At 39.1% G+C, this 17,725-nt stretch overlaps 1 protein-coding gene across 1 annotated transcript in view; it reads right to left on the bottom strand.

Annotated features, from left to right (window-relative positions):
- Positions 1-4,788: 4,788 nt before the first annotated feature.
- The window catches only part of STK31 (serine/threonine kinase 31), a 35,914-nt gene continuing 22,977 nt past the window's right edge, over positions 4,789-17,725 (bottom strand). Inside the window, exons 15-24 of the mRNA XM_030444631.1 lie at positions 17,328-17,459; positions 16,209-16,310; positions 15,211-15,291; positions 14,721-14,846; positions 13,916-14,041; positions 13,582-13,668; positions 12,618-12,767; positions 10,527-10,652; positions 9,470-9,538; positions 4,789-5,007 (exon numbers count right to left, since the gene is read on the bottom strand). Of these exons, the coding sequence (XP_030300491.1) occupies positions 4,789-5,007; positions 9,470-9,538; positions 10,527-10,652; positions 12,618-12,767; positions 13,582-13,668; positions 13,916-14,041; positions 14,721-14,846; positions 15,211-15,291; positions 16,209-16,310; positions 17,328-17,459 (1,218 nt within the window). The remainder of the gene's footprint in view (positions 5,008-9,469; positions 9,539-10,526; positions 10,653-12,617; positions 12,768-13,581; positions 13,669-13,915; positions 14,042-14,720; positions 14,847-15,210; positions 15,292-16,208; positions 16,311-17,327; positions 17,460-17,725) is intronic.

The following is a 17,725-nucleotide window of genomic DNA, read 5'->3' as shown; positions in this document are numbered from 1 at the left end:
CCTGGTGCTCACATGCACCATCTTCTTCTGCTTTGAACAAGGACTCTTTCTCCAGAGCTGTCAAGTCTGCCAGTATCCAGTGTACTGACACCAGGAGGTATAGCTCTAGACCCTCCTGAACCACAAGGCCATGAAAAAGGAGATCATACAGAACCAAGAGGGCTGCTAATGTGACATATTAAGCTCGTAACATCATCCTCAAGATACCAGAAACTTCTAGTCTACACTGAGACTGTCAAGCTGAGACAGAACAGATCCAGTCAGCTTGACCATGCTACCAACCATCAAGATTGCAGGGAAGTCGAATAGCTGGAAGTTCACAAGTGAAGAAACATGTGTCAGAGTTTTGGCAAGCTTTCCCAGCTCTGCTGTACAGCAACTGGAAGGGAGTCCCACCCACAGGCCTTAGACAGCTAAATGGCTACTGGCAAAGCAGCAGGGTAGCAAATACAAAACTTCACATCCTCACACAGCAGGAAAGGTCTTGTTTCACCCCACCTATTGCCAACATACCTTGCAGCTGTAACAAACAGATACCAGATAAAAGTGACAGTAAAACATATTTTTAAAAAACAATCCAATTCAGTGGCTTTAACTTCTGAAGATGCTTCTACACAGTGTGATCTTGACATGGTGGCAGTTCCTGAAAAGCTGCCAAAACCCAGTTCTAACTGGGAAGAACTCTGTACCCACCACAATGCAGGCTGGCACTAAGAGAACAGAATTCCATATTGTAAAACAGATCTGTCCACAATGCTAAAGGGCACAATTTAAGAATTTCTATCTAGCTACAGTGTGTCTGCTGTGAAGAGCAGATGTTTCAAGACAACTGCTGCAAGAGCTGCAAGTGAAGCGTGACATGATGCACAGAGCCTGTCAGCACACACCCAGAAATATGATGGAAGTTTTCACCAGAGTTTTAGATTATATGAATGAAGATCTGTCTCTCAAACATCCAAAATGGTCTACAAAGACATCAGCTTGCAAGCTACTAGACTCAGAATTTAAAACTCAGGATGAGTTAACACATATTTCCTTCTAAGTTGGGGAAATGATGTGACTGCAGATGCAAGAAATCTTTGCCTGTTTAGGGGAAGTCCTTGAGGCAGCTGCCTTTTATAGGAATATAATTTAACCTGCAGGCTATACAAATCTGCAGCCACCATCAGGAAAAAAAAATTAAAATAATAGCGAGGGCTTGTAAGAAGGACCCTGTACTAGCAGAAAGGTCTTCTAAAGTACAAAAAACCTCCCACTCTTCTCTAAATTACACAGGTAGAAGGGTTTAAGTAATAATGGACTAAGTGGCAAACTACATGGAAAGATGCAGTAATGTTATTATGGATGTTAGGGTAAACATGAAGGTTAAGGGGCAGTGAATAGAACAGTGGGAGCCTCCAGAAGTGACCAGAGGTGCAACAATTACAAGGCTTGTAAGAAGGACCCTGTGCTAGCAGAAAGGTCTTCTAAAGTACAAAAAAACTCCCACTCTTCTCTAAATTACACAAGTAGAAGGGTTTAAGTAATAATGGAGTAAGTGGCAAACAAGATGGAAAGATGCAGTGTTATTATGGATGTTAGGGTAGACATGAAGGTTAAGGGGCAGTGAATAGAACAGTGGGAGCCTCCAAAAGTGACCAGAGGTGCAACAATCACAAAGGAGGAGCAGTTCCCACAGCTCCGCTCAAACCACGGAGATCAGGAATGCTGATGTTCTCCCAGTCTGCTGAAAGAACTCCTCTTCACAAAGAAAACCAGCCCTATTCCACCTCTGCAGGCTAGGTTAGGTAAAGACAGATAAAGTGTTTTTTTTTCAAGTGCCTGAAGAAAGCATTTTCCAGACCTACTGTAGTGAGATAAGGCAACCCGGTGCCACTAATTGCCAGGGAGTGGGCATGAGCTTGTGTTAAGCCCACCTGTGCCTGATTGAGACGGGCCCTCACTGTGCATGAGCAGGATTAGGGGGCCAATAAAAGGTAAGGCTCAAACTCACAAACTCAGCTCACACTGGAACTCACAATCTCAGCATGCTTGGCTTTAAGTGCTTCCCTCAGCACTGCACTACCCTTATTGCTTCACTAGAGCTCATCTCTGTCAGGGTGAGGCTTCTGAGGAGTCTCACCTAATTAGGCACAGGTGGGCTTAACACAAAGCTCATGCCCACTCCCTGGCAATTAGTGGCACCTGGTTGCCTTATCTCACTACACCTACAGTCTAGAAGGTGATTTTAATAGCTGACTTATGTACTGATCCAAAACCAAGACTGATGCTGACATATAAATGGCAGACACCAAGGTGAGGAGTGCAGAGAAAACACAAATCTGAGCAAGTAGTAAAGGTAGCAGTCCTTGTTAATAGAAGCTTTCACCACCAAGACCTGGAACTGCAGGCCATTAGAGGCCAAAAGAAGGTAAATGTCTTGGGCCTATGACAGAACTGAATTCCTTACTTCTCAGTGGAACAATACCCAGACCCTGAATGTCTCCCGCTGACCTGGTCTGGGCCAGGGCACTGCTCAGAACTGGAGACTGATGATACAAAGGAAGAGTGAGGTAAGTTTGATTTGGGCTTCTCAGAAGTAGCAGCAAGTAAGGAGACTGATGGGTCCTACAAGATAACTTCAACCTCCCTTCTCTATCCTCCAAGCTCATGTGTAGCCAGAAAGATGAAGCTGAAAAAGGTGTGTCTCAAATTAAACAGCAGGCAGCTCCTTACCATGGATTAGTATTCATCTTTGGCAGGATAGCTGTACAACATAACCTTTCTCCCCAAAGAGGTTGTGGAGTTTCCTTCTCTGAAGACTTGCAAGACCTGTCTGGATGCATTTCTGAGTGACCCACCCTAGTTTTGGTCCTGCTCTGGCAGGGGGGTTGGACTTTATGATATTCAGAGGTCCCTTCCAACCCCTGACATTCTGTGATTCGGTGATAACCCTGAACCAACCTATTTTCTTACGGCCTTTGGCGAATAAGTTATAAAAAGAAAGCCACAGATACTGAATTACCATAGAAAAGGTCAAAGTACAAACAAAACTGGCCACACTAAAACTGGAATCAACACATTATTCAAATGGAAAAGCTGTCTTGTCCCCTGACACTCGTGTACCAAAAGGTTTTCAAAGTTTTATTGTGGTTTAAGGAAAAAAAAATAAATTCAACTCACATGCTAGGTTCCACATGTGAAAATCATGTTACTTACAGCTGGTGAAGAGACTGCACATAGTTTAATCAAGCATACACAGAGACTTTGGTTTCTGAAAACCAGTAATGTTAGCAGTTAAGGGATCTAAGAACTGCACTTCAGGTTGCATGGACTCTGGAGCAGGAAAACCACAAAAATTTATTCTAATATACACAGCACATTAGGCTAGTCTTCTCACTGTTTAACATTAATTACAATTAAACTCATCTGTTTATTAATAGTGAAAGATTGCAATCAGTCTATTTGGAAAGCATCCCACAAACTTGCTAAGCTATTTATTTTCACTGACAAAAAACCAACATATTAGTCTTCTGTAATTTCTTTAATGAAAATTGTTTATCACACTAACAAAAAAACTGCATAACAAAACATTTTTCAAAAGTTTTGCTTTCATTGGTTATACTGACAGTATGGAAACTAAAAAATCATTATCATTTAATGAAAAAAAACCAAACAATGAAGCATCTTCCATCCTATTCCATGTAGAAACCTATTCAGTTTCAGGACAGAAAGGGAAGTCTAATATCAGAGGTGGATTTGTTAATCTTGTATGGACTGTGTTACTGTACTTGAGGGCTCCCCAATCCCCCTGGTGCTGCTTCTTGTTCTTTAAAAACTACATTTTTACATTCTTGATCCAACAGCATGCAACCTCAGCAAGACCTTGAAAAATACTTGTCTGCCATCAGTACTGTCCAAGAGCAACACCCAGAGGCGAAATGTATTTCTACAGCAACTCTGCACATTTTGGCCTGTTTCTTTCCAAGAAGATAGGAAAACCTTCATGAAGATAAGCAACAAATTCCTGTAGAACTGAAGAGCTGACAAAACTGGTAATGTTAACAGCAACGTGTTGCAGGCAAACAAACCCGCTCATGACAATCACACCTTATAGCTATTGCAAACAACACTGAAGTACAGATGATGTATGCACACACTTAGGCAGAGCAAATAAGCAGTAGTTTTCACAAATGTATGTATTTTGACTGTTGGCAGCTGCACTGCAAAGGAGCAACTAGAAGGATACCTGCTCTCTAGAAAGCCCATCAAATTTTTCAAATACATTAAGACTGAAAAGAGGCAGGCTGCTCCTCATTTCCTTTATCAATTGTCAAAGCAGTGCTTTTTTTTTTCCTTACATATGCTGTAGGAACAACTTGTTTATGCAGTAACAAACAACATTAAGCAAAAAGGTACCACCCTAGAGCATATTTAAGGAGGTTCGAGGAAGATCTTATCTGGAATCGCAGCAAGAAGAGGAACAGAAAACTGGATTTAAAAAAAAAAAAAAAAAAAAAGAGGACAAAAAAAGAAAAAAGATCTCTGGCATCTAACAAGATTATTCTCTGTAAATTTAAAGCCTACATAATGGGCAAAGACAAAGGGTAACAAACTACAAATACTATCTGTAACACCATGCTTCTACCAACGCTTACTTAGAAGTCACACAGTGACAACTGTGTAATTATAAAACACAACTGCACCTACCCAACCTTTTACGTTTTGAGATTTCAGATCTGGACAATGATTTCAAGAAACAAACAAAATGAGAAGGCTCACTGAAACACCAGATAGGCAAGTTCTTCATCAGTTAAGTAGGGTTTGCTCCATTCTCCTCAGTAAATCACTATTTTTTTCATTTGTCTTCTCAGAACCATGTTCTTCATGTGATTCATGTTCTTCACTTGGTTGTGGTGAAACTGGAATTTCATTAGCTAGCTGGAAGCAATCATCCCTAAGCACCTGCTCAGCTGTCAGTCTGTTACAGCAGAACAAATTCAGAAGAAGAGATTTAACTTTATCATCCTACAAACAGAAAGACAAGGATTCAATCAGTAAGCAAAACAAACTCAATTACAAATAGAAAACAGTCACTTGATGAATACATCTTGTAAGTGCTTAGGGCCCAAAGCCCTTACAAAAGGTTGTACTGTAGCATTCCCAGTGGTCAACTTCACAGACACAGTGCTCACAAACAACGAATTAAAAGCAAGCATTCAGCATCAGGTCTGTCAACCTGGTACCAACAAACTTCCCAGGAAAACACAAATTACATTTTAAAGTATCACTGAACTACTATAAATTATAGAAATACTGAGTTGGTCTTTCTGCCGAGAAGGAACAGAACAGGTACCATTCACCTTTCAGAACTTTATTTTAACTTTTGTCACGTTGCTTTATCCCCCTACAAGAGCACAGGAAAAAAAAAAAAGGAAAACAAAGCAATGGGTTCTACCAACAACATTTATTTTGCTATTAACCCATCACTTGCACTTAGGCTTATCAGAAGAGATTATGTGCCTAAATGCTTAACGCATTAACAGAGCTGAACTCCATACACAAAACATAGAAACACAGCTGCTACACATATGCATAAACACCAGCTGTTGAGGGAGGAAGAGCAGAGCACACACTGGATTTGGACAAGGAGACTGCGACAAAGAGAATCTCATGTGCTGATCCAGACATCCATATTGCCAAAACTCAATTGGAACAGAATCTTTCCATAAGAAGGCTCGCTTGTCCAGTCTCTAAACCAGCAGCACCTCTGACCAGGGTCAATGAAACAGCAAAACCACCAGACACCTGTACACCTCTCACCTATCCCCATTCCACAAACAAAGAGGAATCACTGTGATGCAAAGGAATGTACAAAAGTAGTCAGAAGCCTAAACACTGAAAAAAGCAAATTCCCAACTCTTCCACTGTAATTATCGGAGTGATTCTGGAGAATCAGAGGCTCCTCAAATAATCTGAAACCTGGGTAAAAAATATGAGATCTGAAAACTGTTGATCCTTACAGGCGTAAAGGACTGTTAATGTTTATAAAAAGTTTAAAATGCTCAAAGGAGAATCTCTAGGTTAAGAAGATACAAACATGTGCAGTGAAATACAGGACTAAGCCATAACTACACCTTTTCCCTGCAAAATTAGAAGTGACCAAAGACTGAGCATCTGAAGAGCTTAAAAAGCGAAGTACTTGTATATTTGCATTTCATGATACTATCAAATGTCTGACAAAAACAAGTACCTCCTTCTCACCATCTTCATGCACCAAGGAAACTGAAAACTCATTCCACAAGAAATAGGACAACACTTCATCATGTTTACTCTATTTCATTGTATTTGCTCTTTTGTTGTTTTTTTTTGAATACACAAAACTGGATGCTGAAACACACTGAACACTGAAGCCTGGTATAGCCAAATGAGTGGCTACAAGATCTTATCTCTAAACTTTGCTTTCCCTCAGCAGTTACCTATCATTAATATCCCTGTTTTAAAGCTTAACATTTTTTTCCTATGGCAATTTTACACCTGCTGAAAACAAAAACCATACTATTTGCAAGCAAACAATTCCTCTAGGCACAAGACTGAGGAAGAAGAGAAATTACCAGCCTGTCAAGAGCCTGCAGATGGACATGGAGATTAATTCTGAATAAGCTGATTATAGATAAAGCACTTAAAAGCAAAATAGATTTTCCCCAAGAATTGGGACAAGGATTAACAGCCAGAGGTCTAAAAGACTCCCCAAGAAACAGCTGAAAGATATTTATTACTATTAAATTTCTCAGTAAAACCTTTATTTGTGTTCCTGAGCACTGCAGGCAGAACAGATTGCTTTCCAGCAGACTTTGATGGCTGGTGCACGTGCATGTACATGCATCCAGGATGAATCCTTTAAAGCCACCAACAATGATATATTGATTAGCTTTGTATCACCTCAAAAAGTCAAAATAAAATGCTGCTTTTCATCAGGGAAAAAAAGTTAGAAGAAACTTGTTCTTATTAAAAGCTTTAAAATTAATTAATCCATGCTAAAAACAGTAGTGGCTAAATTCATTCACTGTCCTTGATATAAAGGCAGTTGTTTGTACTTCAGAGGATACTTGCTACAGAAGAACACAGAAATATAATACCCTGAAACTGTCCATTTAAACCTTGATTTGCATACATCAGGCTTTACTTTTAAAACACTATCACAGCAGATATTTTATGGAAAACAGAAGGGAACCAAATATTATTTTTAATGTCCCAAGAAATCTTTTCCACTTCCTTGAACAACTGAGCTGCCCTTATGCATGAGAGAAAAAGTTAGGTTCTTCAGTATCTAAGGATTATTATGTGTAACTGTGAATGATGCACGGGGCATACACATCTGTACAAGTCTTGTGGAACACATTCAAAACCTCCTAATGGTGAATCCAAGTATTGAATCTTCTTTCCTCCGTATGTGCTCCATGTGATTAATTTAATTTTTAATTATAAACCAAGCAACTATAATGAGCAATAAGAAACATCATTTACAGGACCACCTCCCTCAATTCCTGCATGCTTTATTCTTTTATTTGCCATGGTAGCATCACACTGGATGTTAATTTTGCAGAGGTATTTGGTAGCCAGTCCTGTGCTTTTATCACTCATGCTTCCATCACTAGAGAACATTGATGAAATTAAGTTATTAAAAGACATAGTGTAGAGGATAAAAGTCATCTAATAAAAGAAGATTATTTACAGTAGTGTGTTACCCAGTGACAAGCTACCATGCCTAGACACTGGAATCACTGTGTTAGTCCGTACTGTATCATGACATTTCTTATCCTAAATGCAGTAAACAGGATACATTAAGCTCCTAATGAAAATAACCCTAGTAATTTAGCACCATGCTTTAACAGCTCCACAAAGCAGGTAAATCACTAATACACAAGCATAACCAATAAAGACAGATTTAATACTTAAATTTCTTTTTCCCTTGACAGAACAACCCAAATTTATTTGACCAACAAAAGCTCCTTCACTGTTTTGTTTCCTACTGTACCATTTAAAGTATTTTTCTACTTTTCTGGAAAATATTGGAATTAACCTCTAACTCTTTCCTACATTCCTTAGAAAATTCTATCCATAACGTAAGACTTAATCCAAACCTAAACAGGTTTTTTAGTAACAGTATAATGCTTGATTTAAGGAGTTTCATGGCATTTCCAAGTCTGCATAAAGCAGTAAGTTCTCACTTGAAGTAAGAGCAACAGAAGCAGCATGGTATGAGAAGTAGCCCATACAGGTCAAGAAAACTTGGGCAATCCACTCAAGAAGGACTGGGAGGGACACAGGACAAGACCAAAGCAGTCAGTAAACAGGCAGAAGTACCAAAAAAGAGAAGGAAACAGAAATTAACCTGGGAAAGCTAAATATTTTAAAATGGTCATTAAACCTCACAGTGAATTTATTTAAATTATGTATGGTGGTATGGCTTTTGTTATTCCAATTTTTATAAGGAGGAAAAGAAGTGTCTGTAGCCGAGACTTAAGAAGTTGAAAACAGGTAAGAAAAAAGGTCTTATCTATATGCCAGGAGGCTGAAAGCTTATGGCAAAGAGTTTCACAAGAAAATAGACTCAAGGAAAGACAAGCACACAGGTAACTAAAGCACACAGAGAGAAGGTCATAAAATTATCTCCAAGAGGTAAGTTAGTGAAGGGCTGAACCCAAAGCTGTAGACCTAAGTTGGGAAACACGAAGGCACACAAGTCTACTTCTTATTCTCAAAGAGTAACTGAGACACTGGGCAAGGATAAGATTCAAAAAAGGGACTGAAAATAGATTTAAAGGTGACAACAGGTGCTGGCATACAGTAGACAGAGAACAGTTGAGACTAGAAAGAATGAAAGCAGCAACACAAATTTGTATCATGCAGGGTCTACTTGTATCTATGCATTTGTCTTAGTGCCATAGAAACATTTATGTTTCACCAAAAAACCTGAACACTGGCTGTTTTATTAAAGCTCAAAGACCTTGCAGTCATTATGTAGGAAGACAGATGAACAAAGTCAACTTCCCTGACTTCAGAAAAGATAGGGTCCTAATAGTTCCTTTGAGGCTCAATCTTAATGACTTGTTCCCCAAGTCTGTAACTTGGTGTAATTCAATTAACAGTCATCTGTGAAGAAGTTGCTCCTCTTGAGGTAGGTGTTAAATACTAAGAAAATTCTGGGGGCTTCTGCCTTCTTAAATAAAGCTGTATTTCTGCATGCTATTTAGAATGAGTAGAAATTAATCCTATTATTAGTAATAATAATAGGATTTACTATAGTAAATATAATATAATATAATAATATAAAAAATACAAAATATAATATAATAGGATTTACTATAGTAACAACAGTAAATTTAAAGCATTACATCAATCTAACACTTAAAATGAAATGTTTAACTTTAAAAAAAAATAACAATTAACCACCAATAAACACAGTCTTCTCTTTCTGACAACATACCATAACAACCACATTCACATCAGGTGTTCCATCCTCTCTTATGCCCAACTCCTGGTCCTGAGCGCAGAGCTGCAAATGAAAAGATACGTAATGCATAATACTGGTTGTTTCCCCTTTAGTTTAAGAAAACCAAACATCAGTGAAGGATACTCCAAGTTTAAATTGAAATTGTTATTGGAAAATTCCAGAGGAAAGGCTTTTTTCCTATTTTCACATTGGGGTAAAAACATGCAAGAGGCTTAAGTTTGCCTTATACAGAAACAAGAGGAAATAAGTTAGTACTCAACTTTTAGAGCTCAAAAGAAATAGTGTTCAAAAAATAACACTCAAAGCCCATTTCCAAGCTGCATGTTTAATTATATATTTCTCTTTAAGAAAAGCTGAGGGCCAACTGCACTCTAGCAACCAAATGTGAACACCGTACCCATAAATAAAGTAAAACTTCCCCAGTCTTTACTATTGCCTAGAACCATGCCCACTACAGCATTTTTTAAAATGCTGCCAGCAGTTTAAGCTGAAAATACCTCTATTCTGAACAAATACAAAAGACAGCAACACAAAGCATGTGGTTCATCAGTGCTGTGCAACATAGCACCTAACACAAGAAAGCAGATTGCCCTCTCCCTGGCATAATACACACTACAAAACAAAACAACCATCTAAGCACGGTTGCCAGAAAAAAACCCATACAGCAGTCCCATCCTTGCCTTCATATTCCCTTTCTTTTGATTGGGCAATCAAGGCAAGGTCACAAAAAAAGAAGTTCATGAGGAATGAACAAGAAATACAGCAAGAACCCAGAATCCCCAGTACAAGAAACAAAAACAATTTTTGTTCATTTTGCTATACAATCACACTGTATATTTTACAGAAAAATGCACTTTTTCCCATAATAGTAACTCCCATTCATTCTGCACTTAACCAGTCAGCTGAAAATATGAGCACTTGTTTGGCCAGAACAGTTAAAGCAGAAGCTGGAGATAACATTTACTGATCTTCATAAGCCTGCTACAGTTCCACAACGTTACTTGGAATTCTTCCACGAGCTGTAACATACCCAGAAGAGAAGGCAGCCATAAGCATACATGTCAGAGGCTGGAGAAGCTGGCTGTCCCATTTTCAGTTCAGGAGAAACTAAGCTCAAGGTACTGACAACCATAGTGTTTGCAGCAGCACGTTGTTCCTACAGGGAAAAAAACTGTACCTGTAATTTCAAGCAAGATTGACAGCACATTGAAGCAGATGTATCTCCCTTTCCCCTTCTAATGGGTCAGAAAACTTTATTATACAGATCTGTGTTGACCCAGACTGAAATGCAAATTTCTCCTTTACTGATGAAAAAAGTGGTGCATATAGGAAAGAAAAAAAAAAAAAAAAGAAAGAGATAATGTCACACTCCTATCACCTGTAATCACAATAATGTAATAGGGATGGAAGATTTTATTCAGCAATGGAACTAATAAAGCTCCTAAGTTGATGAAGAATGCAAATTGCAATGCTTCTCAAATCAGAAAAATATATGTATCACAAATATTAGAAGACATCTGACACTATTTTGGAGAACATTAGTTCTAAAGTCCAGTTCTGCCAGCTTTCTTATTTTTATTTCTCTGCCTTTGTGGCCTTTACTTGAAGTTAGCTACTTATTCCCTCCTTTCTTTCCAGCATGTTTTAGGACTGTCTACTGACAAAATACAAAGATAGATTGAGTTTGTAACCTAGTCTGTGACAGCAACCTGCACCAGCTAATAGCCAGACTGGAGTTAGGTTGAGTGAGTTGAGGTTGTTGAGCCTGGAGAAGAGAAGGCTCCAGGAAGCAGCCTTTGAGACCTCATAGCAGCATTCCAGTATCTGAAGAGGGCCTACAAGAAAGCTGGGGAGGGACTTTCTGCAAGGACATGTAGTGACAGGATGAGGGCTAAGAGTTTTAAGCTGAACCAGGGTGTAGAGAAACAAGATAAACCAGGTGCCTTGAGTTGCCAAAGAGTGGGTGTGAGTCTACCTGTGCCTGGTTAGGGCAGGCCCCTATTACCAGGGGGCCAATAAAGGTTGGACACACACCCACAGAGAAAAGCTCAGCTCATTCTGATGTGAGGCAATGGAGAAGCCAGCAGCTCATCGAGCCTCAGGAGCAAGAAAGGCTCTTCCTGCTACACCAGGGTATATTTAGGTATATTTAGATTACACATTAGAGAGAAATTCTTTACTCTAAGGGTGATGAGACACTGGCACAGGCTGCCCAGGAAAGCTGTGGATTCCCCCTCCCTGGAAGTGTTCCGAGGCCAGGCTGGATGTGGCTTGGAGCAACCTGCTCTACTGGGAGGTGTAGAATGCAGAAGGGTTGGAACTAGATGATCTTGAAGGTCCCTTCCAACCTAAAACTTCCATGATTCTGTGGAGAAGAACAGTATCCAGACTGCCAAGAGTCTTTGGTAACACATCAAATATCAGCTCCACTCAGAGAGCACAGCATTGAGCAGTACTGACATCCCTACATGAAAGGCACACACTCAGTCCAGCCTGTGAACCTCCCTGCTCTGTGACACGTGAGCTGCCTGTTCCAGCACACCCACACTTACAGGGAAGAGAGTTTTTAAGAAGAGGGATGCTTTTCTCAGCTCTTGCCATTTTCACAGTAACACTATCTGCATTGAGTATGTCCTTTCAGAAAATTCTGTCATCAAAAATTTTTACAGCATCTCTCTTCAGCATGTTGAAAATTTAGGTTAAAACACATACATAAAACACATACTAGAACACTATTACCTACCAAACAGAAAGGCAAAGACTTCATAAGAGCTTGACCAGTCCTCCTACAAACACAGGCTCTTACTCTTGCCTCTGGTGATGCTGATTACCATTAAACATAAAAGACAGACAGACAGCAAACTATAGCAGCATCTCTTTTTTGTTCCACTATTTTATTTAACCGGAGTCCAAACTCAGGAATTCTTTTTTTTTTTCCCTCTCCAAGATTAGATTGTTCCAAATGCAAAAAGACTCAAACTGTCCAACCTTATTCAGAATGTGAAAGAGGAGTCTCAATGCTTAGCACCATGTTTATAAGTAAGTCTTTTAAACTGCACCCACTGTTGTCTATTCTGATAGGCAATTCTGACTAAAAGTCACTAAAGGATTTTTTCCTTACCTCTGATTTTGTGAAATCGAAATCTCCAACGATTCCTTGTTTTCGATTCACAGCAAAAACATTATTTCCATGAAGAGATCCATGTACTACATTAGCTCCATGCAATGCCTGTAGACCTTGGGCCACTCCTTTCATTACTTTTAAGGCCTCCTATTGATTTCATTTGGGTGTTTATCACAAAGATAAATATGGAAAAAAATAAAGCACAGTATCAAGTAAGCTTCTATGCAGAACTGTTGCTTTTTTAAAGTTTGTCCACATTCAAAATTCATGCTAACTCTATTTTATGAAGTAGGGATTAATTCACAGTGTGACTATTATGTCTTGAACAGCCAGGCAGGGGAGAAAAAAAAAATTTAAAATGCTGTCACCAATAAACAGATCACCAACATGAAAAAATAATGGGGGGCAGGGGGAAACTACAACAAAAAACTGTGGAACTTGGACCTTTATAAGCATGTCCCAGGAAGTAAACATATGATTTGAATCACCAAACTAGAGACTGTATTGGCTTCTAACTACTGCTTCTTTGAGAAGAGATGTCTATCCAAACTGCCTATACACTACGTGGGGAGGAGGGAAAGGAAAAGGAGAGGGATGAAGTGAGGGAGGAGAGGGAAAAATAAAAAAAGGTACATACGCAGGGGTCCTCTAACACTTCAATACAGAAATGACTGCCCTTGAACATCTAACATGTTCAGTCCAAGTACTCTTAAAATGTACTTGTAATAGAGCTGAGGCATTAATTTCAATAAAAGAAAGAAGTGTGTCCAAGTAAAATTGCATTTAGAAAGTTAGAAACTACCACCTGACCAGATACTAAGAAAGTCATGCCAAGCCTATCCTGTGCACTTTTTACGGCCACTGCCAGCAACTAAAGGTGGTCAAACACCATAAGAGAAGGCAAAACAATAAGACTTCAGTGCAGAAATAAAATGGTGATAGTCTTAACAGTTATACTTACTTCTAAAGTTAAGGGAGTATCAGCCTGCAAAGCTCCCAGACTTGCTCCTGGGTAGTATGGGACCATTACATACACCAAAGGATCCGACTTCAACCAAAACAGAAAATAAGAAAAATAGATTGCTTCAAATATCAGGAATAGTGGCAAGTTCAATATGAAGTAAATGTGTGATAAATCAGTTTGTTGTGTTTACTGAATAGACAGTTTATCTAAACTTAGAAAGGAAGTATTTTTCTGATTCAATGCCCCAATTTAAAAAAATGTAAAGCTTTAAGGTCCTATTGCAAGACTTTCAGCTTAAACCAGAAATCAAGATCATCAATTTGAGTCTTACCTTGCAGAAAAGAAGAAACAACAGTTGTAATAATCCAGACTTCTCCTTCTGCTGATCCCACACTTTGTGATACTTGGCAACTCGTTCTATGACTTTCACTTCTGAGTTTACATCTACAGAGTACCCCTTAAAAACAAAACAGATACCCCCATCTATTAACTCCTAATGCCTATAACATAATTAATTTTGAAAAAAATTAATGCATAGAAATACACATTGTTAAGATACCACCAAATAATTTCCTCTTCTAGTTAGCACAAAACTCAATTTCAAACTTCATAGACTGTTCCCATATTTTCTCAATTAGCTCTTAGAAAGCTTGTACAAACCAAACAGGAAGTGTGCCTCTGAGAGTTAAATAAGCCAAGTCAAAAGAAGAATATTTACAGCTACACCCTATAATACTAAACCCCTGCTTTTCTAATTGCCAGCAGACTGGTTGAGATGCACAGCAAGGAAAAGCTGCAGTTCCTGAAACTTCTCAGTGAAATCATCAGAAAGGAAAACCAGAATCTGCAAAAAGAGACAGGAATAATGAGCAGGAAAAAAGGTGACTAGATACCAGAAAGAACAGACAGTAGAGGGGAAGCACTGTGTACAGCAGTCCTCAGAAGTACAAAAACTCAGCAAGCAACATGGAAGCAATTCAGAAGGAAAACAATGCTTTATGTTCTACAGACACTGACAAAAAAGCTGCCATCAGAAAAGGGCTGTTAAACACAGGGATTTGAAAAAGAACAGCAAAGTGCATTAATAAGCCAAGGCCTCACCTGCAGTGCTCACTGGAAGACAGTGCCAACATTACCTTTAAAAGAACCTTCTGGCCCTCAATTTCTGAACACACCAAAGGCCGCTTTGTGCTCAGCTTCTTCACAGGCTCAGCATCCAAAAGTTCCCGATCCAGGCTGCTTGTCAGAAGTCCACCAGAGTTCTGAAGCACATGCACACACAGATATCCATGCTAAGCACATGGCATTTAACAGCTGGCAAAACCCAAAAGGCTCTGACAACCTCTCCTCTTGCTCAGTCAACTTAGCAAAGCACAAAACCAGCTGGGATACACTAAAAAGTTACAGGATCTGTTACCAAGAGGCTGGCCGTGGTGAAGCAGCAAATGAAATGCATTCCTTGAACATTTCCCAGAAAAGGGGGAGGAAGAAAAAGACCATGGTCAACAATGCTCAGGGTATATGTCCCCCAAGGGGACAGAGACTGTGCAGAGCACTGCTGGTGCAGAGTCTTGCTAGCACCCAAAACAATAAATGACAGTGCATTCAAACACAACCTCTGCTTACCATATAGTTTAAAATTCCTATTTCTGGATAAAGGAGTGGTAACTCTGGAAACCATTTCTGAACCAAGAAAGCAAGCTTCTCCTAAATGAAGAAAACAAGACCCACAGCTTCAGGTCACTAGTTTTCGACATATATAAATATCCACTGACATTTGCAATGTATAACCAGAACATTCTGAGGTACACTGACAACTGTACTTCCTCCAACAACATCTTCAAAGTAACACTGCCATTTGTTTCTGTGCCACCAAGCACACAACCAGACAACATGAATACAGCAGTTCAACATGGACAAATTTTTTAAAGCTCTGATGGTGGCTAGCATTAAAGCCCCAGAAAGCTTATGCACTATCAGGTAAAACACCTCATCTTCTCTAAAAGGTTTTAGTAAGCCTAAACAAAGGAAAACAACTTAATTACAGGTTAAAAGCAGCAGAAGACATCCATTTCCAGACCCTAAATAGCTGTAATGCTGCAAGGTAACTTACACACAAATGCTGTGTCTGCAGGGGAAGGTATATCACCACAATAAATGTTGGTGCCCTTCTACTTGCTCACATGGCCATGGTTTCTAATGCTTCCTCACATACAGAGGACTTTAAAAAGAGTGATCTCCTTCACTTCAGGATAAAAGCTCATTTTAACCCAGTCATAAGGAAACAGTTCCCCTTCTGGCAAGAAATAGAGTTCTTCAGCAACTGAGCTTACACTTTCACCTGTCACTCTACTGGGCTGAGAACTACAGCTCACATTTTTTTCTACCTCACCCCTTTATAGAGAGGGGAAGGTGGGGAAGGTCTGAAGAAACTATGTTCAAATAGACAAAATTCATCAGTCTCCATGCCTTCTGCCATAGGTTTCACCAAAAAGAGCTACTTAAACTTTCCACACTATAAAAATCATGGGGTTTATTTCACCCAGAGCACAGATTAAAGTAACTGAAATGCAGATGTGGCTCATACAAGTTTGATTGAGTTGCCTAAGTGGTTTAATACTTACATACTCTTCTTGTTCCTTGGATATTTCTTGAAGAACTCTATTTCGCAGATCAGCAATTTCCTCTTTTATTCCTTTCATTTCATACTCACTGTAATCATCAGACTGCATTAAGAATAACAAAGTTAGCACATACTCCTCATTCTGCTGTTATACCAAACAACGGTAACCTACTGTATCAGGATTTAGAAGAAAACAGCTTCCATAACACAGTCTTAGAGCTGAATGTATTCTCAAATGCATATTTTTACTCAGTCTTCTTGCTGGAAACCCAAAAAACCCAACCTCTTAAAACCTAACCGCCAAGAAAGGTGTTTCCTTTATTTCTGTGACAGACTGAATGTTCTACCCCTTTGCCTACTTGTTTCCCAAACTAAACTAATTTTATTTTCTTTTAATTAACTGCTCACAAATAATCGTAACAACATCATATATCTACCAGTAGTGCCAGGTTCATTCACTTTTCTCCCAGAAGCAGGCATCTTTGCAACATCACTTCACGGTTCAAGAATCCTTTCCTTGGTTTCATTACTGCATCTCATTTTTTAAATACAACTTGGAAGCCTACTGCTCCTTCACAACGCTTAAAGAGAGACACATGCAGGTTCTTTTTCCCCTTGAGAATGATCAGAACAACTACAGTGTGATAAAACAAACAGCACTGAAGCTGGGCTAATGTTTACATTCTTTGTACTTCTCTAAAGAGTAGTGGGGGACCCCGAAAACTACAACAGCCATGGACTTCTGTCACCAAAGGGGAGGTACATGCATTATTAACAAAGTAAAAACTTAAAGTAATCACACAATCAGAAGTGTACAAAAAAGCTGGACAAAAATGTTCAAGCTGTGAGCAGCAACCATCACCAGAGGGACTTGATTTTACCTGAGTGCCATGGCTAGGAACTGCAACAAAAGAGCAGCTCTGTACTGACTTTTATTTTTAAGCTGTTCAGGCTTTGTCTCAGGAGCTTGTAAAACTTCCACAGTTAAAGGCAAAATTGAGGTCAGAAAACACAAACTGTTCTATATAGTTACCGCTTACTTGGAATAAACAAAATTAATGTTTCTAAACCAATGTAATAAACAACAGACAAAACCACCAACACTGCAACATTTTCATACTTCCTCAAAGTTGTTCTTTTCAACCAGCTTCCACCTTAACTGGGCTTTTAACTTTTTCACAGTTTTCTTAATTGATAATAAGCTGCTAATATCAGGCCTTTTATTCAGCCATTCTTCAGCCTGCTGTTTGAACTATGAGGAAGAGAGAAGAAAAAAAATCAAAGTGAGAAAGTGTCCAAGAATTTTCTTTTAATATCCTTTAATCCAATGCACTAGAGAAATTACCTGAAGTCTATCAGAATTTAGCTTTTCAAGGTCTTTCCCCACAGAAGAGGGGTTTTATTGTATTTCATTTTAATTACATTAATGACCTTCTGGAAAACTTACATTCTACTTAAAGCTCAATCCCCTGTAGTGACATACTGCTGATTTGTAATGAGTCTACAGATTCCAGCTTC

The sequence above is a fragment of the Calypte anna genome, chromosome 2 (assembly GCF_003957555.1).
Source record: "Calypte anna isolate BGI_N300 chromosome 2, bCalAnn1_v1.p, whole genome shotgun sequence".
Taxonomy (NCBI): domain Eukaryota; kingdom Metazoa; phylum Chordata; class Aves; order Apodiformes; family Trochilidae; genus Calypte; species Calypte anna.
This window is presented reverse-complemented; position numbering and strand designations above follow the sequence as displayed.